The 21,492-nt window shown below is 46.8% G+C and overlaps 1 protein-coding gene across 3 annotated transcripts; it reads left to right on the plus strand.

Annotated features, from left to right (window-relative positions):
• The first annotated feature begins 179 nt into the window (after positions 1-179).
• Positions 180-21,213, plus strand: LOC115317725 (actin cytoskeleton-regulatory complex protein PAN1). Of its 3 annotated transcripts, XM_040220172.3 has the most exons (13): positions 180-479; positions 2,475-2,578; positions 7,754-7,852; positions 7,954-8,098; positions 13,631-13,678; positions 13,741-13,797; positions 13,968-14,024; positions 14,203-14,259; positions 14,438-14,494; positions 14,771-15,046; positions 16,951-17,015; positions 17,801-18,020; positions 20,978-21,213. In XM_040220172.3, exons 1-13 carry the CDS (start codon positions 299-301, stop codon positions 21,127-21,129), a joined length of 1,518 nt encoding a protein of 505 aa, XP_040076106.1. In that variant the 5' UTR covers positions 180-298; the 3' UTR covers positions 21,130-21,213. The 3 variants fall into 3 exon arrangements, with proteins under 3 accessions (XP_040076106.1, XP_040076107.1, XP_040076108.1); XM_040220173.3 differs by lacking the exon at positions 14,438-14,494; XM_040220174.3 differs by lacking the exon at positions 7,754-7,852.
• Positions 21,214-21,492: the final 279 nt, after the last annotated feature.

A 21,492-nucleotide genomic window follows, 5' to 3' on the forward strand; every position in this document is an offset into this window, starting at 1 on the left:
GGTGGCGCGAGCTACCGTCCAATATAAAAATAAGTCAATTTTGTTTATTTGTCTATTCATACAGGCGCAGCCAGTGGGCGCAGCCTAGCCAAGCCCAGTCCCTGTCTTGCGCGCGCTTTCTGTACTTTCTGTCGTCTCTTGCGTGCCTGCGTTTGACCGTCTGCGTCGCCGTAATTGCTTTATCGTTGCTTGCCCGCGTCCCCATCATTGCTCGACCGTTAGAGGTGGACGGCTGGACCTCGACCGCCCGTACGCTCGGTTTTTTTGCGTCGCGGGTGTTGTGGGCGTCCGTTGGGCGATGTACGCATTTGTAAAGTTTACCGACGGTGGCCGACTGGTTATGCCGATCTCGATGATAAAGAAGTTTAGGCCTAGGGATGATCAAGACTGCAACCCAAAACAAAAGCTTGAAGCGTTCTGGATCTCTGAGAAAGGAGGGGAAGAAGGCTACTACGAAGCGACGGTGGAGATGCTTGGAGGTATGTGTATTCGTGTGATACCTTTTTTAAGATACCATGCTCAGGAATCGTCGGTTCTGGAGATTTTTGTGTGAGCTAATACGCACGTGGAGCAGGGCGGCCGGGCACGAACAAGTGCGCCTTACTTCTAACAAATGCCCCCATCGTTCAAGTACTTGCGCAGTGAAGGCACATGGTTTCACAAAAGCTGTAATTCGGGCTATTTGAAAACGGGTGTTACGAATGCATGTACTGTACTTTTTTAGTGTGAAGGCTGCATTCGAGGAACAAAAACAAAGGTGAAGCGCCACCCATGAGCGTCACGCATGAAATGTTTTATAGCGAGTTCGTTTCACGGCACTCGTGCCCACGCGTGCCCACTCGCAACGTGGAGCGGGTTCGTTTCAGCCGGCACTCCGCGAGTGGTTGCACTCTATAGCGCGAAACACATGTACGACGAAACCGTCCGATCCGACGTGCGGACTGCCGGAATGACCTTGGGGGCGAGGGTTTCCGTAGCATCGGAGAGCGTTGAAAACCCTCGCCTCCGACCGTCGTTTTGCGCGGTCGGACGTCGGATCGGACGGTTTCGTCGTACGTGTGTTTCGCGCTTAAGAGTTCGTTTCAGCGCCAACACCCCACGCGTGCATGGACTCGCTGCACCGAGGAAATCGTGAGTGCGCCAAAATGCAATCCCGTCATGCCTCGCTCCGGCGAGGAGCGATGAGCAGACGACGAGGACTCGTCTGCTACGATGTGTCGCGGAACCGAAAGGAAAAAAAAGTAGATTTTTTGATAGAAATCGGGTCCCGCGGGCAAAGGAATCAAATGCGAGCTTGAATTGTAAGCGTCTGCTACTTCATGAAGGAAGCAACTGACAAACCATGCTTTATTTGCAGGTTTTAAGTCGCTCCATTGCCGTACAGACGCTGAAATATACCGGTGTGTAAAGAAATGCTCAGAACAGACGCATCAGCGGCCCTCGACATGTTTATCACCATCCGTGCGCGGGTGAAAAATTGAACATTTGTCGACAAAACTCGTGTTTTGTCGACAAATGTTTAACATTTACCTACGTAAGCTAAGGTACCCCGTCGTATTTTGTTCGAGAAAGCTCTTTCTCGACGCCTCACCACGGCTGATATCTGATTCACCTGTAATGATGATCGAAATCGAAAGTCCCATGAAAAGTTTTGCTGGATATTCCAAGAGACAAGTTTTTAAGCCGTACCCTTTCAATGGTTCACGTATGATACCATGCTCAAATGGGTCAAGCTTCTGCTCGGACAGCATCATCAGTTTTCTTCAGTGTAAGCGGCTATAAAGAGATCGCAACCAGCCGCTTTGTAGACAGCTGGCTGCGGAAATTTACGCCGTCTGTAACCATCTTTACGACAGCCCAGTTGCTTGAAGTCATCGCAAATATAAACTATAGAAAAGAGACAAAGTACAGGCTAGCTGGTGGAAGTCAACCATTTCGTCGTTTACCCTGAGACCCCCCAGTCTCAGGGTAAACGACGAAATGATAAACTACAGGTTGCAGCGACCAACGTTTGTAGATAAACGTTGGTAGCGACTGCACTCTCGCATTTCCACCCATGACTACGAACAGAAAAACACTATTTTCGGTTTGAGGTTGGTACCTTTTCCATGACATAGATGGCGACAGCATCAGTTTTCTGGACTTGGTTTTCTGCACTCGGTGCATCTGGCGAGTTCGTTTGATTCCAGTTCTCCGTGCAACACTCTGCGAGTGCGATGCATTCTGGGAGAGAACTCGAACAGCGCCAGTGCGTGTGAAACGAACTCGCTATTAGACACCTATGCTAGTCGAGTAAAGGCTCCGTAAGCTGGTGTGCTAAAAATGGAGTCACTCCATCTTAAGACGTTTTGAAATTAGAACATAAGAAGCTTTCATGTTCTCCACTAGTGCGAGGCGATGTGATGTGCGTGATTGCTTGTTCTAATTTTCAAAAGTAATGCTATGGTTTGGCACGTTACCCACAATCTTCGCAGGGACAGTTGAACTTCTCATCCAAAAAATGCAGAAGGCAAGAGTAGCAGTGCCAAGGATTCTCAACAACCTCCCTGAAGGTGGAGTTGGAGACTCCATGCAGAAGGCAAGTTCATGTTTCAAATAGCTTAATTTCTATGTGCCTGCTGGCACATGGAAATGTGCCACCTACTGGCAAAAGCTTGCTGATACAGCAAGCCTTTGCCAGTAGGAATGTATAGAGCTACGTACTGTTAGGGGGAACTCGCTGATGGATGGACGGTGCTCCGCGTTTTGACAGCTGCTGGGGCAACGGGAAGCTCAGTGCAGACGCAGTAAAGCATGAAACACATGTACGACGAAACCGTCCGATCCGACGTGCGGACTGCCGGAATGACTTTGGGAGCGAGGGTTTTCGTAGCATCGGAGAGCTTTGAAAACCCTCGCCTCCGACCGTCGTATTGCGTGGTCGGACGTCAGATCGGACGGTTCCGTCGTACATGTGTTTCGCGCTTAAGCTTCAGTAGCAGACAACGCGCTGCATACGCCACCAATGCTGCTCACTGCATCTGTTCTGAGCCAGCCGAGCAGACTCAGTAGTTGGCTTATATGTAAAATTCTAAGTTTCCAGATTTTTATTTTTTTAAGTGAAATTTTTTTTTATTATTATTACGTATTGACTAATTGCACTTTTTTCAAGCATCTTGTCCCAAATGCAGTACATTAGGCTCGTGTCTGAAATATTCGTCCCACAGCAGCACTTGCAGACGGATGGCTGTAATTAGGACAAAGAGCGGCACAATTCTCACAGAACAGTTTAGAATGAGAAGCGGCCTCACTTTTCTCCTCGCTTCGGTTCACTTTCTCAAGGCAACTTAGCGAAGAGGAGAGGGAATGAAGAATCATGACGAGAGTATGTCCCGTCAGCCTTGTTGAATTGCTCCCTTTCATTCCCAAAATACGGCCATCCCTTTGAAATATTGCTGTACAAGTGATGTCAGGGAGTTTGTAGCGTACCGCCTGTCACTCCTGCCTTGATTAGTCATAGCTTACAAATCAAATTTTTTGATATTTGTTTAGGTCTCGGCCCAACATCAGGACTGCGTGGTAGAACTTGCCTACTGCCTCCTAGATTTTCACTATACTCCGTTTCATACATAGCGTACAAAGCTGGGAAAGGTACTGAAGTAGTGCACATGAAAAAATATTAAAAAAATGTGTTACTCTACGCGTTTCGGGGACGAACTGTAAAAGGCGCTGCTCTGGCGATACCGACGTCTCGGTGGCGGTACCTCAAATCCACTTAACGTGTAAGATTTGTTTTTTTTTTTACATAATTTTTGTGCATGATTGTGTGCATTGCGGAAGTGCATAGGTCAGTTCCTCTTTTCTGGTTTCTTTTTATTTATAAGGGGGTAGACTAGGGGTTGGTGTTCCGGTGCCGGCCCCATTAAAACGTAAGAATGGTTGAGATCCAGGGTGTCTGCTTAAACCGTTTATTTACATGATACCGTGAAAATCTGAGAGTACCTTGAGAGTGCAGTGGACGGGCCTTTATATAACGAATACTGGGATGCGACTTCATCCAAGTTTTCTTAAGAGTTGGAATGCTGGCGCTGGTGTATGGAAGTCATCCAGACGGCAGTTTCTCGCTGCTCTGGTGCCGGCGCCCCATGAACTGAGAGTGATTCACAATAGACGCGTACACACCACATGGCACTCGAGGTCAGGGTCAAGTGTTGTTTTCTTTTCAAGGAAAGCAGGGGCCTCGGAATGCAGCCACGGGCACATGCGTCGTCCACTTAGCCAACCAAGGTTACGGTCCCTAAAGTTTCGTTTACACTCTTGCAACCGAGTACGACCGACAGAGACCAGACCGGTTTTTAAGCCTCTTGCGACCTCTTAGGACCAGCTCCACTACAGTGCATCCGGTCCTAAGAGGTCGCAAGAGGCTTAAAAATTGGTCTGGTCTTTCTCGGTCGTACTCGGTTGCAAGAGTGTGAACGGGCCTTTAGGCAGAAGAAACCAGACGCACCTAAATGCAGCCACGGGCATTGTCTGCCTAGCCAACCAAGGTTAAAGGCCCGTTCACACTCTTGTGGCCTCTTAGAATCGGGTTTTGTTAGAACCTCTTAATATCTATTACAACAAGAGGACACACTGGTGCCATCCATTGGGTACAAGTGTAAACTTGGCGGTCGGGCATGTTTTCTATTTCTCTCTCGCATTATCCTTTCTTTCTTGGCCCAAAAAGCTTTTGTCAACGTTATAAACGAGCCGTTCTTATAGGTATTACGCACATTTGACCTTAGAAATCCCGCAAAGCCTTTGCTCTTGTGAAACGCAGTTCCAGGGTCACCGCATAGATGGCGCCAAAATGCCAGTGTGTTCCCTCGTCCTTAACATTTTAAGAAGTTTTAACAGATCTCATCTCTCTCGGTCATACTCGGTTGAAAGAATGTGAACGGGCCTTAAGGTCCTGCGAGCAAACTGAGCCTTAGGCACTATTCATCACCGGCGCGGTTCCTTCTTAAAGGGTAACTGCAAAGAAAAAAAAGTTTTTTTTTAAACAGCCTAATTGGGACAAGCATGTCACAAAACAAATGTTCCGCGAAAAAAATGATTTTTTTAATCAATATTTACGCCACAGGACGCAATTTAGTAGAGTGAGAACCTCTCCATATTTGAAACTCCCGCTCTTTCGACCCCCGCGGAAGAGGAGTACGCCCCGCCCCTCACTCACCTTGCGTTGCGGAGTTGAACGACGCAGCGTCTCAACTTCCGGCAAGATCTGGCAACTACGCCAGGCCGCGGTCGCCGCGGTACCAGCGGTACCGCGGTATTGTTTTGGTTTGACGCAGTTTGCGAGCACATGTAGCGAAGACGTGACCGGAGAAGTGCCCCTGTGATGTTCCCGGAAGACGGAAAGTATCGTTCGTAATCGTCGTGCGCGCTTTGAAAGCGAAGGGAGTCACAGAATCCACGAGTGCGCAACCACAAGCCAAGGTTCACGACAGCGCTGCGTTGGTTTCGGCGATCTCGTTCTGTTTGGTGCAACACGGCGATGCGACAGAGCTGAAACGTTCGTGGTGTGTGTAATGCGGTGCTAACACGGAGCGCAAATTGGTTGTTGTGGGGTTGACGTTCAACCAGTTAAGTCCCGTCGTCGTCAGCTGATCCAGTCAAACTGGTCCGGGAGGACGCTGGGAGCGTTTTTAAAAGTAAATCTGCCTCGTTCTGTTTCAAAATGTGCAAGTTTCCCGACGCATACCGTGAGTAAAAAGCTGCGGGCGTTTTCAACAAAATTACGTCGTTTTAATTGAACAATAGACTCCGAATTGTTGTCCTAAATCTGCCGTTTTTATGCTTCGTGTTGGACTGCGTTTGTACAGCGACGTGTTGCATTGTGCGGTGTGAATAAATTTGGGCACGATTTATGAACTGAGACCATTTTTACGTAGTGGACATAGTGCTTTTTTATTCTCTGTCTAGTCGCGGACGTTAGGTGCACACGGGGCGAATCTCGACGGCCTCCAGAGCGATATGACGAGAACGTAACTTGACACGTTGGTCGCTACGCTAACGCCCGATTGCCTCCAGCCAAATAGCATTCCTTTCGGGGCGACATGGCTGCTGGAAGGCTCACTGTCGGGATCACACATCTGACATCTCCGAAAAGTCAGCATTTGCACGCGCAAACAAGCAACAAAAAAAGAAAAAAAAAAACACGCTACGCAAGCAAAGAGGAAAACGAAAGAACCGTGCTATGAAAGCCAAAACCCCGCGTCGCTTCCTATCACTAACACCTGCGACAGCTGCTAAACACACACTACTTCACTTCAAGAAGTCTCACTCAAGCACCTGGGTCAGCACGAAACGACGAAACACTGATCACTTCGGTGAAACGATTAGTCGAGGTAGGCGAGACAGGCAGGAGCAGACTTCGGCGGCCATGAAAGAATGGCGAAGCGCTTTTGTTTGTATGAATCCAAACGGAAGTGCCCGTCTTGTAAGCCTTTTGTAAAGAATAATAACTCTCATCACATGGGTTATTCTTTAAACGTAAAAATATGCCGCTTAAAAGGAAATTGCAACATAGAACAAAGGTTTAACAACCGTATCTAAGCTGTCAATCAAACTCTTAGCCAATGAGAACCTTTTGCGATTGACGTCACATAATCACAACTTCGTGGCGCGCGATTTAAAACGGACGAAATAGCCGCAAACTAAAATGAGTCTCACGCAATAAATATTGCTGTAAAAAATGTTTTTTCTCGCGGAAAAATTGTTTTTTGACATGCTTGTCCCAATTAGGCTATTTAAAAAAAAACTTTTTTTTCTTTGCAGTTACCCTTTAAGGCTTGTTTCACTTTGAAGCCATAAGGCCGATTTTAACACCAGACATAACTGAAGGCAGTTCACAACACGGTCCACGTGCTCAAAACTCGCGTTGCAAGGTCTTCGCTTCGGAAATGCCACCTTGCCAGATAGACACTGTGCCTTGCACTTTGCGACAGTATGGCCGCACGCTCCGGTGTCGTTACTGACAGTCTCCAGGGCTTCACGGACTGACACGTCTCTGGGAAAATTGTTCTTGTACTCATGTACACATTGGCGCTCACCTGCTCGCACTCTTTCGAGATCTCCGCACAACGAATCTTTGAAAATAACCAAGCAGGAGAGGTACTTGGGCTTGCTGTGTAAGACTGTTCTCAAAACCGGCGAGGCAGGGGCCAGCCGCACAACCCAAAAGCCCGAAGTGGCTGCCGCACCAATGAAAACGGAAAACAATTTAAAGTAGTTAACATTATCTTTTCCTTTTTATTGAAAAAGAAAAGAAAAAAATATATTGGTGTTTCGTCGAAATTGTAACGCCGCTATCAGTTACTAGCTCCGAAGATGCACATTTTTTTACTTTGTTCTTTTTTACAGGGGCAGCACTATCTTATGGGGCAAACGTACGAATGGTCGGCAGTGCAAACCGGTGCACTAGCTTTGACTGCGTTGCACGCTATGTATGGAACGGAGCATAGAGCTAAAATGTTTCATAGACTGTCTTGACTACAGATGTTGTGAATAAATCGAGGCATAAGTTTGAAGACACCTTTTATAGAATTTCACGAAATAGAAATTTCGGAGCCTGTGCATCGGCTCATCGTACTGTTTTAGGCTACATTGTGCAAGTAGATGAGAGAGAAGGACATTGGAGAAGGGTGTTCTGCATGGCACAAAGTGCTAGTTGTTTATCAACCTTTAGGAAACAATAATGTAATTGGCGTAATATTTTCCATTGGGTGCACAGACGTCGTCAAAAAACCCAAAGAACGGAAAACAAGCACAGCTTATTGCTCAAAAGAAATTGTGCGAAGACTACAACTCCAACAGGACAGAAACCTCCAAGGTGAAAAAGCCTGGGAATAATTAACGTTCTCTATAAGTAGAAAATTAAATAAAAAATTTTTATGCGCTCATAGAACCCACTTATTGCTATTCTCATTTCAGAGAACGAGGTCAGAGAGCAGCGAGAGTGATGAAGAGACTAATTCACTTCGTCAAAAAAATGCAGTCATTGTCCAACTTCGAAAGCGCTTGAGAGAGGAAAAGGAATACAGCAGGCGGCTAGGCCTTGCCCTTCTGGACAAGATTGGTATGCTTCTTTGAACCGGTCTTATCAGGGGTGTGACAGCTTTGCCACTAGACTGTGCCAAATTCCCCAGCACCAGGGAAGATGCGGCGAGTGAGCACTCGGGGACCGCCTTTCTTGGCAATGCAGTCAAAAGCTATGGGCACGAGCGTCATAGTCGTGCGTATGTCCTCATCGTTTGTGATATTCCAAGAAATGTTGTCCCTAACTAGAAACATGCCTGCCTTTTGGTAGGAGACATTTGAAGTAAATAACGAAAATGAGCCGGCAACAAATGCTAGTGAAACATTTCACTTGAATTGGGTTTCTTTCTTTGCTGCAGACATTATACATCTCCTGCGCATGTGCCTAAACTCGTCGCACGCATCTGGAGGCTCGGCACAGTGTATTGCACCATTGAGAGTTTTGCGACAACCGAATAGATGTCATTTTCCCAGATGCCACGGCGTGCGTCCTAGGATTTGTGGGAACGGTGTTTGTTGACTCAGTCTTTTTTTCGTGATTATAAGTGTACTTATTTCGTTCTGCCTACTGTATTTTTTGTGTACGATTTGCTCTTGCATGTTTTTTCTGTCGTTTTCGACGTGGGCATTGATGGACGCCAAACCGCCTCTTTCGCTGCTCCTGAGGTGTGTTTTGGTGAAGATACGACTGTTTACGAAAATCGCAGTCCAGACATGGCCATCAGATCGCAACTGCGGCAAGCCAGGAAAGGATCGTGCAAATGCACTATTCGTGATGACAAAGCAGCCTCTTCCATATTGGGCACGCAAACAGTAGTCTGGTGTCATATGTTCACATTTCACACAGCGAGCGCAAACGGCCAAATCCAAGCACTGTTGCCTTCGCTTTGCAATTACGGTTTTGTTTTTCAGTGGTGACATGTTCACTGGTTTGTGCAACTATTGTCTGGTGATTGCATGCAGGTAGATAAGTGAGCTAATGGTGGGATAGTGCATGGTGAAAACAGTAATACTCGCTTCAGAAGCAGCCTGGCGTCCCTCAACACTCGTTTTGAAAGCGACAAAATGTACACACAAGAGCGAATCTTGCACGGAAAATACGGCATGGAGAACGAAATAAGTACACATATAAAAGAAAATAATGAACTAGATTATGTGAAAAGAAAGAATTAACGCTAAATAACGAAGATAAAGAGGACATGCACGGCGACGGAAGGCAATCTGATCGAAGAGCAACCGGGGGACTGGGCATACGAAAACGCTGTTCCCACAATAGACCTTTTGCAAAATCCCCCAAGTGCCCTGGCCCGCACGCGAGGGATTATGGGAGAGATTGTCCCTCGCCTGGCCGCTCTGCCTTGAGATCGCATTGCCTTGTCGCTTGCCTCCTCTTAATCCTCTGTTTCGATTCCATTACCTAATTTTATCTATTCCAGTGTATTTTTTTTATTGTTTCTAAGTGGTTCTATTCTCTTCTGCGTGCAATATTTCTTGTAAATATATAGTATTGGTGCCTTTATTTTGCCTTTTTCGACGGGAGTGCCGACAGGACAACATGTCGCTTCGCGCGTCGTTCCTCGGGTGAGTACTACCGTTGCTACCGATTCCTTTCGTGCTGTTAGCTGCTTATTTTGGTTCAATTTGACCCGCGTGCAGCTGAGGGGAGCAGTTTATTAATACCCGCGCACATGTCATAGGGGTAGGCAGAGCTCTTAATCAACAATCGCGACGCGAGAGCCGGGTGCGCTGTGATTTGACTGCCCGCGCTTGCTCCGTTGACTCGCACTGTAACGTATGCCTTCTAGTGCCGCTTACTTGACCAACATAAGCATGCCGCTTTGTCGCCGCGAATAATTTGTCCGAACGTTTGCGAAGCTGAGGCATACGCAACGTTGCGGCGCCTGACAACTGCAGCAGTTGTCAGGCGCTTATGGTATGCCTTCTTAATCTATATCAGAGGTGGCCAGGCTGACCCGGCCTAAGAGCCGTAAACAAAACCACGAAACTTCCAAGAGCCGCAAGGGGGGGTAGGGGGGGGGGGGGGGGGGCGGGGCTTTTGTTCAGACAAATAAATGGAACTCGAACTACTTTTAATCTATCCGAGTCAAAAGCAGTCCCTCTGTACGTAAGGTAGCAGTAGCACAAGACTACAATCCCGCAACCTGTCTTTCGATTTAAAACGCGTTCCATTTCTCTTTTTAACGGGGGGGGGGGGGAACAGGGGAGGGAGTTGCGAGCCGTACTTTAACACGCGAAGAGCCGCATGCGGCTCGGGAGCCGCAGCTTGGCCACCCCTGATCTATATGCTAAGGCTAAGCGGTTTTCAGTTGCAAACACCCTTTTTCAAGTGCTGACAACTGCATGCAGTTGTCAGGCGCCGCAGCGTTGGATATGCTGAATGGTGTTACGGTTTCGCAGGCATTCGGGCAAATGATCCGCGGCGACAAAGCGGCGTGCTGTATCTTGGTCAAGCAAGCGGCACTCGAAGGCACACGCTACAGTCCGAGTCAACGGAGCGAGTGCGGGCGGCCAAATCACAGCGTACTGGGCTCTCGCGTCGCGATTGTTGACTCAGACCTCTGCCTATCTCTATGACATGCACGCGGGTGTTCATAAATGGCTCCTCTCGACTGCATGTGGGTTAAATTGAATTATAATGAACAGCGCGATAGGAATCAGTGGCAACGGTAGTACTCATCTGGGGAACGACGCGCGAAGCGGCGTGTTGTCCGTTGGCACTCTCGTCGAAAAAGGAAAAATAAAGACACAAATACTATGAGAATAAAAACACTTAGAAGCCGTAAAAAAATATGCTTGAATAGATAAAAGTAAGTAATGGAATTGAAAAACAGAGGATTAAGAGGAGGCAATGCGATCTCAAGGCAGGGCGGCCAGGCGAGGGACAGTCTCCCCACCATTCCTCGCGCGCGGGCCAGGGCGCTTGGGAAAATAGCAAATCGTCTATTGGTCGGATGTGCGCCAGGGCACTTGGGGGAAATTACAAATCGTTTCTTGCCTATCTCTTAACCACTGTGCACACTGTCACGGCCTTCATGCTTGGTGGGCTTTGCTGCCTTGCATTGCCGTGTTAGGAGCAGCAAGGTGCGGGCAGTATTTGGGTTAGCCCAATCGGCTTTGAACTATTTGCTCTCTTAGACACTCTTTCGTCTTAATTGTGTCAAATGCTTATTTAAAGAAATGCAGAACTATAATTTAAAATTCTGCATTAGTATGGCCATCAAACTCAGTCCGATATAAAATTCATCTGAAATTCCTCAATATCATTTAAGGGATCGTAAACCAAAATTTGGATTAAAAAAAAAACAAAAAAAAATGCAGATGTAGGTCTGGACGCTACAATCACTACAACATTACTCGTTGGGCGATATCTCGAATGGACGGCCATATTTTTGGAAAAAGAGGCCGAGATTGAACCAGGCCGACGAGGCGCGTGACGTGAAGATATCTTGTTTCCTCCTCTCTTCGCTTCGCCCCCTCAAGGTGGCGAGGTGAAGACGCGAGGGCCGTTGCCTCTCCTCAGAGAAAAGAGACGTAAACATTTCTGTCAAGTACGCCTTTTTTTTTTTTTTTTAAATACAGTCATTTGTTAGAGATATTGCTGATGAGTGATGTTTTGGTGTTTGTAGCATCCCATTGCACGCTTTTGCTGTATGTTTTGTGGAATCCAGATTTCGGTTCGACATCCCTTAAAGTGTATCCACACGACGGACCGGGCCGCGGACCGATTGATCACGTGATGCGCGGCCCGCGGACCGCCCGGCTGAAATGAGCATCCACACGGCGGACCAAAAGAGATTGACAGAGCGAACGGGCCAGACTAACCCTCGACCTCACAGCTCCGCCAAACGCATGCAGCGAGCTGCTTTGAGGCTATTTGTAAGGAGCCAAGATGGAGGTTGAACGAAAGAGACGTTTGGCCGCGGTGGCCCTGGCGTTGACTATTGAGGACGTGGAGGACTTAAGTGAACCGGAAAGGGCATGCATCTATTGTCCCACAGAGCGGGGAATTGCTCCACGAGCGCGATTAAGTAAAAAGTTGCATCGTCACACCATACCGCCATCGAAGCACAACAAAAGGTTGGTCTTCTTCGTCTTCACCAGTTGGCGCCAAAAGAAAACGACTTTGGATTTGGATTCCAGTCCAAACAACAAAAGTCAGCTTGTTGCCAGACTTGGCACTTCAATTATACTAAAAACGCCGCGGTCCGCCGCCAAGGTTCGGGCGAAAAAAGTCACTTGGCATTTCTCAGAAGCGCGGTCCGCGGACCGCCGGCGGACCTCGAAAACCGGTGACGTAAGATCACGTGATGCGCGGCCCGCGGACCGAAACAGCAATTTGGTCCGTCGTGTGGATACACCTTTAGGGGGTTATGACATGCCAAAAATAAAATGAGATAACTGTACTGTTAGGACCCATTGTATGTTTCTATAATCCTCCTAAGTTTGTTTTGAGAGTGGCGCGTTAGTTTCGTGGATGAATCGATTTATATGCGGGTCCCTCGGACCCGCCCTATTTCAAAATGCCACCCTGGCTGGGAGGCTGGTGACTTCACCAGCCTCCCACGCGGCGTCCCCTTGCGCAAGCTCACAGACTTGGCTCTCATGGCGTCTCGAGCTTCAGCTTCCTCGTTTACCTTCCGCTTTTCAAGCATACGGTCTGTGACGATTACGGCATTGCTGCTCGCCTTGTCAAAGTGTTCGACATTGACCGCAGCAGCAATGAGGGTGATTGCTATCAAGAGACGTTGGAAGCTGTTCATTTTGACTGCAACCCGCTGGCGACCAGCTCCAGAGATGCGAGTTATGGACGAACTCGGCGTGGTCACCGTCGTCCTAGAATGTCTCGCAGGCACATGCAGGGTGGAAGGTGAACGGGCCGGGGCCGAGAGCAAGAATAGCGTGTCGGTTACCGTGCTGCGTGAGCGGTTTTGATTGTGCCGCGGCGAGGGAGAGCTTGGGCGATCATGGGGGCGCCTTGAATGAGAGAGCGTTCATGATCATGTGGTTTATGGACGCCATGGGTGTGAGTAACTTGTGCAGTGTTGCCTGGTCGCCAGATGAAAATGATAAAAATTTATAAACCGATTATTGCAATTACCAGAGCTCTAATAAAAAACACAATTGGTGTATCTACTAAGTAGCCTATGAGCATTCCATATCAAGAATAATCTATCCGTCATAGCCCCTTTAATGGTTACATTTTCCCAAATCATTGTTTTCTGCTGGGTTTTACTGCATAATATTGATGCTTTTTTTAACCTATTTGCAAATATGGACGGTGATGCCATTTTGAACTTACCGTGATGGTCAGCGTTTCCAGTGCAGTGGTCAAGCTCACTTATTTGGGGCGCAGTGGCCATAATCAAAGCTGCGTTTTCAATGCTTTCTGTTCTGAAATGTGGGATATTTTGGTCCTAAGCTGCTGCAAAACGCAAATTTTCCTCGTCCAAAAATGACTCCAAAATAATTTTTTTTTTTCTGTCCTACCCCTGTTTTATGGATTTTGTTTGTGTAACAGTGTTTCCATTGCTTCTACTTCCATTTTTTGCAGAAGTGGCCCGTAAGAAGGCTTCACAGAACGGAGCTGCAGTGTCCCTTGGTAAATTGCTCTTCAGAGCATGTCTTTTCATGCGCTAATCAATAATTGTATTTCCTTTTCAGGTCGTCGAGCTTCAAACGGCCGCGATGGCTTTGATCTTGCTTCTACATCACACTCGGGTAAGTCTAGATCACTGACATTCTAATGTCATGGGCAAGATTAAAGGCCATGCTTTTGAATGTTGGAGGCAAAATCGGTAAAGGCCATAGAGCATCTTTCGGCTAGAAAGCATTTTAAAGATATTGAGGGTCTGCAAAGCCAGGAGCCAATAATTGTATTTACTCCTTAGGTCATCAAGCTTCGAACATTCTCGATGGGTCTGATCTTGCTTCTACGTCCCACTTGGGTAAGTCTGGATTACTGACATTCTAATGCCGCGGGGAAGATTAAAGGTCACGCTTTTAGATGTTGGAGGCTAACTCGGCAAAGGCCATAAAGCATCTTTCAGCTAGAAAGTTTTCAGGCATTCTAAAGATATTGAGGTTCTGCAAAGCCAGGAGCCAATAATTGTATTTACTTTTTAGGTCGTCATGCTTCGAACAGCCGCCATGGGTCTGATCTTGCTTCTACGTCGCACTCGGGTAAGTCTGGGTTACTGACATTCTGATGTCGCAGGGAAGATTAAGGGCCACGCTTTTGGATGTTGGAGGCTAAATCAGTAAAGGCCACAAAGCATCTTTCAGCTATACAGTTTTCAGGCATTCTAAAGATATTGAGGTTTTGCAAAGCCAGGAACCAATTATTGTATTTACTTTTTAGGTCGTCATGCTTCGAACAGCCGCCATGGGTCTGATCTTGCTTCTGTGTCGCACTCTGGTAAGTCTGGGTTACTGACATTTTGATGTCGCAGGGAAGATTAAAGGCCACGCTTTTGGATGTTGGAGGCTAAATCAGTAAAGGCCATAAAGCATCTTTCAGCTATACAGTTTTCAGGCATTCTAAAGATGCTGAGGTTCTTCAAAGCCAGGAGCTTGTTTAAATGATCGAAATTAATGAATAGGTCTCCATCTTTTCCGCGTGCTCTAGCATCAGCTGCCTCCCTTGGTCTCGTGTCAATGGCAGCTCTACTCCTTGCTTCTCCCATTCCTGCAGCGGCACCCTCTCTGCCTCAGCACCCTGCTCCCGCCACTGTAGCTGTCCCCCCGATGGATCAACACAATGCCCCCGCCCCTGCAGCAGCCCCCCCTATGGATCAACACAACGTTCCAGCCCCCCCTTTGGATCAAGAGCCCGTTCCTGCCCCTGCAGCTGTCCCCCTTTTGGATCGCCCCGCTCCCATCCCTGTGGCAGCACCTCCTCTGGACCAACACCCTGCCCCACCAGCGGCTTTTCCTCAACGTCCTGTTCATGGCGAAGCTGGAAATCTTGGTAAACCGAGCCATCAAAGTCTGATGATTGTACAGTGTAGACCGCATATAACGTATGTCGCGGGAGTCGCAAAAATCCGCACTATAAGCGGTACCGCACTGTAACCGAAACATCAATTTTTCAGGCCAAAATACATGCCATCAGACAACTTACCTTTGTAAAAGAATTTATTTTATGTTAGATGAAAAATTAAGCTTAGTTTGAGGAAAGTCTTTATTTCACCAGGCTAGTACACTTCTCTCTCAAGTGTGTCACACATTTTGAAAGAAATTAGTGACTTTTGCCTGGCGCAGCCTTTTAACGCGTCGCGGGTTGCGGACGGACGTTGCGAGCGTTCAGGATTGCTAACCCTAATCACTTTTCTCCGGCGATGAAAACGCAGGAAAATTCGCATCCTTTATACGGTACGCGCCAGTAATACCTTCAACTTGAGCACAGGCATGAAATGCTCCAAATAAGAAATCCGGACGATGTTCGAAAACACAAATGCTTAGAAAGCACCACTGTAGTCGAAGTAAACAAACACGACGACATGGGCGTTTCTGCCGTCTTGAGAGTGCCACCACAACATCGCCGCACGAGTAGGTGGATCTTCCCTTCTAGTACGTGCTGGGTTATCATAGCGACACACAACGGAAATTCACAGTCAAGGATAGCGCTTTTACGCGGAACGATGAGCTTCTACCATGCCGTCTATGTCGACGATCACCACCGACGCCATGTTTGCGGATAGAAGCAGCCGGTCCGCGACCAGCATGCAACGCGCGCGAACACTTCTCCTTGACCTGCGATTGGTCTCTCGTTGCGGTTGTTTGTTTCCAACGCAGCGGAGGGACGCACGCACGTGAACGACACGTGCGTGCGTCCCTCCGTCGCTATGGCAACTGAAGCCTCTCTTCGCTTCTTCGAGCAATCTCCTTGCCCTGCGAGTGCCGCTTGCGGCTTGTGCCGTTATCTAGTGTCGCACAGGGAAGCGTGCTCGCAGCGCCGGTCAGTCGGCGCGCTGTTCCAAAAACCGCACTATAACCGGTATTTCCCTTTGCGCGCCTGCATTTTAAGCGGTATGTAAATACATGGAGTTCTATGGGAGGCGAACCGGTGGTTTAAAAAAGCCGCGTTATACCCGGTCCTGCACTATAAGCGGTTACGTTGCAAGTGGTCTATACTGTATTGATATCAGCGTTTGTTTTCTCATAGAAAGCAGTTGGGTACAAAGCGCGATATTGTTAGCGCTGGCGAGCGATGACGAGTTTTTGCTGCTTTTTTGTTAGTCGGAATGCTGTCATTCAAATTTCTGGTGCCGTAGGAAGTGCTAATTTGGGACACTAACATACATGGTAAATACATGTGGGAAGCGAGCAGTTGTGATTAGCTGTTGAGCACCGTGTGTCGTTCGGTCAGGTTGCGCATGATCATGCTTTTGTAATTTTTTGGCTGCCTAGAGCTCTAAAGTGAGTTATCACCAAAACAACCTCAGAAACCTCCTTTAGTGCCCCCCTAACTTCATAGCCGCAGAAAGTTGTCCCCACTTACAGTATACAGTGAAACCTCGTTATAACAAAGTTGAAGGAGCGGTCATAATTATTTTGTTATAACCATTAGTTTGTTATAGCCAATGTCCATTTCTTTCCGCTATTAGCAAGCAAGGGGAATTATGATTGCTTTGTTATATCCATTAGTTTGTTCTATCCCATTTTGTTATAACGAGGTTTTACTGTAGTCCTTTCCTATGTGGGTTCGTCGTAATCCCAAAATTTTAGGTTGAATGGAGTTCGCCTTGAACAGGCTGTACTTATGCTTTGTCAAGTACTTGTGAATCCTTAGGGAGTTTCTGTAAATTCTGCCTAAAATCAAGCTAACCATTTCATCTCATCAGTGCACACACTTTTATATTTCATGGACAGCACACCAGCTGAATGCAGCTGTCCAGGGTCCACTGCGACCACTCTATGAAGTCAGGCAAGGGAATGTAAGTGACTGGTTTACATTTTTTTTTTTTCATTGTCCTTGTAAGGGGAGAATCAGCCAGCACTCCGTGCATCTGCTGAGGAAATGCCCTGCAATGATCAGCATAGCTACTGCTCTCTCTTACGAGAAGTGCGATGTGTTGACATTCTCGGCGTTCTCTCCGCGGCAGGTGCCGCATGCATCTGTCATGACTCGAGATTTCTCCTCTTCGCAGCGCTTGGCGCACTAATCAGTATTCCAATCCCTCTGTGCACATCGGTGACTAATATATAAGCACTAAAGTTCAGAGAGGACTGAACTGACATCATGTGTTTTGGTTACTTGAGGCCGTTTCATACACTTGCAATCGAGTACGACCAAGAGAGATGAGACCTGTTGAAACCTCTTAAAATTACTTAAGACAAGAGAGCACACTGGCATGCTGGTGACACCTATGCGGTGACTCTGGAACTGCATTTCACAAGAGCGGAGGTTTTGGATTTCCGAGGTCAAATGTTTGTAATACCAGGCTCGTTTATAACGTTGACAAACGTTTTTCGAGCCAAGAAAGAAAGGATAATGCACAAGAGAAGTAGAAAATATGCTGGACTGCCTCTTGTCGTAAGAGAGATTAAGAGGTTCCAAGGCACTCGGTTCTAAGAGGTTGCAAGCGTGTGAACGGGCCTTAACATTAGAGTGACTAAAGCATTGCATGTCCTGAAACCGACCAATATTACGAAATGATTTCTGCAAAATCCTGCTTTCTTCATAGAATCCTTCCTTATTATTGCGTGCCTTTTGTCACAGATTCATCTGGGAGACGATGTCTACCTCTCCGAAACAAAAATGACGCACCTTTTGAAACTGCCAAGTGACCAGAGATTCACTAAAGATCTCATGCGGTGCATCTGGTCCATCGAAGAGCTGCGGCAAAGAAGCGTGACAGGCCAAGCCAGCCGTCGCCTGGCCAAACTTGGAGTCGCAGCAAAGCAAGCACTCACACCAAGGAAGGTGGCCGCAGTAAAAAGTAAGCTATGTGTTTTGGTGTATCTTCAGAATTTAGATATGTGATGCAGAGGTGGCTTTTGAATAGTGTTTATCATGTGCACTCTCAAATGCTTGAACAAAACTTTGTTGTTCTGTCTTCAATCTGCCACCAGCATCAAGAGCTTGTATAATGGGGAGGCTACCTCATTTTTCTGATGAGGGGAGGAAGACACCTTTCTGCGACATTTACGAACAAAAGTTTGAATCAAAATAGAAGAGGAAAACACAACTTGTCCAAGGATTCCAGGAAAATATAAAAACCAGTCTGGTTTGTGCAACTGGCAGTATCAAAATTCAGGGTTTTTAATAGGGATGTCGCGAACTTTTTTCGAATCGAAGTTTCGATGATCGAATCAAGCGGTTCGAACGATTTCGAATTTTCGAACTTTCCATATGGACAAATTCGACCGAAGTCAAATTTTCGAACTTATTAAACTGAGAAGTTCGATGCTTTTCGAACTTATGACGCAGCAAAATTCGATGCTTGTCGAACTTTCGAACTTGATAGACTAAAAAATTCGATTATTTTCGAACTTTCGAAGTTCTTGCACTAAAAGGTTCAAACCCTTTCGAACTTTCTACGCTGAGAAAGTCGATAATTTTCGAACTTTCGAACTTATTAATCTAAAGAATTCGAAAATTGTCGAACTTTTGATTCCAGAAAAGTCAAAAGTTCGAACTCGAACTTTTAGGGTGAAAGTTCGAAGTTCTTTGAACTTCGAAAGACCGGCGGCCGGTTTCATTTGGATTCAAGCAGTGAGGTACATTCGTAATTTTTTTTCCCAATTTTGCATGTGGCACACAACAAATTGAGAGTCCAACGAAGAAAAAAAATTTTTAGAGCTATATTTACGGCGCTATACGAATTTATAGTTGGCGCCGCGGAACAATGGCCCTTACTTATCACGTGACTGGCCCATATTTATCACGTGGTGCTTGTGCTCTTTCGGAAGCTTCCTATGGCCTCTAAAAGTAACTTACTCATCTTTGTTTGAAGTATAACAAAAAAGTAAGGTTAATAAGTAAACTTCTACAGCCCAAAGGAAATCCCTGGAAAAGCATAAGCCGACGTGATAGACCTGTGTGCTGTGCAGAGACGGTGGTGCGGAGAAACGCGTTGAAGCGGCGTCGCACAACGCTCAGCGTGCGGCGGCGGCAGCGTGACTTTGACCCGCGAGCGCCAGATACAAATTCGTTTTGTGCCGTAAATATAGCTAAATTTTTTTTCTTTGTTTTAAATTCGTTTTATAATATTCTTTTTCCATCTAGCCTGTTTACAAGAAATGTTTTTTTCCTTTGCATGTGTCCTTTAAGAAAAATGTTTATTTGTGTCGTAATCAAACCTCAACCACTGTCATCACTTCCATGAGACTCCTTGTTCGACGCCTCTTCCCAAAGGCAGTCGTCTTCAGCTTCGGTGCCGTCAAGTGCATCTGAAATCCCGCACATCTTGAAAGGGCGAGAGACGAGCGTGCGCCGATGCAGTGAAAACTTGGCGCGGCGAATAGAGCAAGCAACACAGTGGGGGGTCGGCTTGCCAAAGTTCTCTCGCCTTCTCATGCAGCAGCTCGATGTTTACAGCAAGGTGCCATTTACATTGCTCTTTCACAAAGTCGCTGAGATGTGCCTCGACGTCGGCGAACACTCCATTCATTGGGCCTCTAAAGCTTCTCGTTTCGTTGCACGCGATCAGCTTGCGTTTGTCGTCTCATCGGGTGATGCTGCCTTCATTTATGGCGAATTGTCATCCGGCAGCACTGTTGCCGATGTCTTCCACAACCAAAATGACTTTTCTTTTGAAGGCAGCAGAGTGTTGCTTTCGGACCGTCGGGCCCGAAAACTAGCCTGACTGCGGAAGATGGTGGCACCTCGGACATTGCTATTTTAAAGGGGTACGGAAACAAAAATTTAAATATTCAGATTTCGTTTGGAAATGAGTCAAGCATGACGGATAATAACCGTAAATGATAATTACACGTTTGTATTTTGAATGACTGGCTATATTGTTCGTTCCAAACGGTGCACTCGAGCAAGCGCTCGAAGAGAAGCGAATGGAGAGCGCGATGCGTCGGGATATCCGGTGCAAACAAAAACAGAAAGAAAAGATTTCTCGCGTCCATGGAGTAGCAAGGCAGGCGTGGTTATGAGCTTTGCCCTTGGTGGCATTGTCAGAGTTGTGGTGGTGTCAATAGCGTCGGTGCGTTACAACCGAGCATGTGACTGGCCCATGGAGGACGTAGCTTCCACAACACTGTCAGCTTAGGGCTGAACGGGGTGGGGAAAGTAACATTTGTGTTTTGAGGGACTGGCTAATCTTCTGTGGGGAGAACGGCTGTTTCCGGTTGCACGAACGAGGGTCCAAGAAAGAGGGGAGTCCTTCCTTTCTGTCTCCTTCGACCATTTGGTACAATACGCAATATGTGAGTTGAGCTAGGTGGTAAGCTAAAAGGGAAAATGTTGAAATTCCAAAGGGCGGCGCTGCTCCGAGGGAATCTGCTATGTTACGAGTACGTAGCAAGTTCCCCAACATTGTCAGATTAGCTCCCAAATAGGCTCCGCATGCATCCACCAGGTGCACATTGAAAGATTGTTTATTTAGCTTTAGAATTAGTTTTCTTGTGCCTTTCAACGGAAGACTGGTGTTTTTGAGGTTAGGGTGCAACATGCAACACATTCAAGCTAGAAAATAAGCACTGGAATTTCGTTTCCCTAACCCTTTAATGGGGATGATAGCTATTTTGAACACCATATTGCTTTGAAACCGAAACTATGTCAAACTGCGTTAGATCGCGCCTCATTGAAGCTGAAAATTGTTGGGACCCGCGTACAATACGAGCCGCAAATTTTACATGGCAAAATATGAAAAAAAAGAACTCTGATTTTATGCGGGTCTTACATTACTTCTATCTAGTAACTATTGATCCAATTTTCTTTCAGACGCCTTGAGCTACTACATCAACCACCACCCAAACCCTGAGGCTGCCAACCCCCAAGAAGACCATGCTGTCCGCCTGCGACAGATTAACAATACAATGACGAACTTTCTTTCGGATCTGGGCCGCCCTGCCAGGTGCCGCAGTGCAGAGTGAATTTTTTCTGTAAAAGAATGTTGAGTTGGGCAAGTTGGTTTATCTTAGATTAGAAAAGCGCCAGAAAACAAGGACAACAGCGCATCGTTTCGTCTATTCTTCCTGTTGTCCTTGTTTTCTGGCGCTTTTCTAATCGAAGAATTTTTTTTTCTTTTATTCTTTTTTAGTGCAATTTTTTACCTTCATGTTTTTATGTTGTGCATATTTGACCGACAGGCGTCGCACCGCACCACGAATTTTTTTTTTTTAATTATTTTATACTTGATCTCACCTTCTGTCCAAGCGCAGCAGAGGCTGCCAGCCATCTCAGCCAACCGACTGTTGAGAGAGAGTCATGTTTGCTTGAGCTCCCCCCGACCAGAA

The sequence above is a fragment of the Ixodes scapularis genome, unplaced genomic scaffold, assembly GCF_016920785.2.
Source record: "Ixodes scapularis isolate PalLabHiFi unplaced genomic scaffold, ASM1692078v2 PGA_scaffold3__209_contigs__length_174095766, whole genome shotgun sequence".
In the NCBI taxonomy this organism is placed as follows: domain Eukaryota; kingdom Metazoa; phylum Arthropoda; class Arachnida; order Ixodida; family Ixodidae; genus Ixodes; species Ixodes scapularis.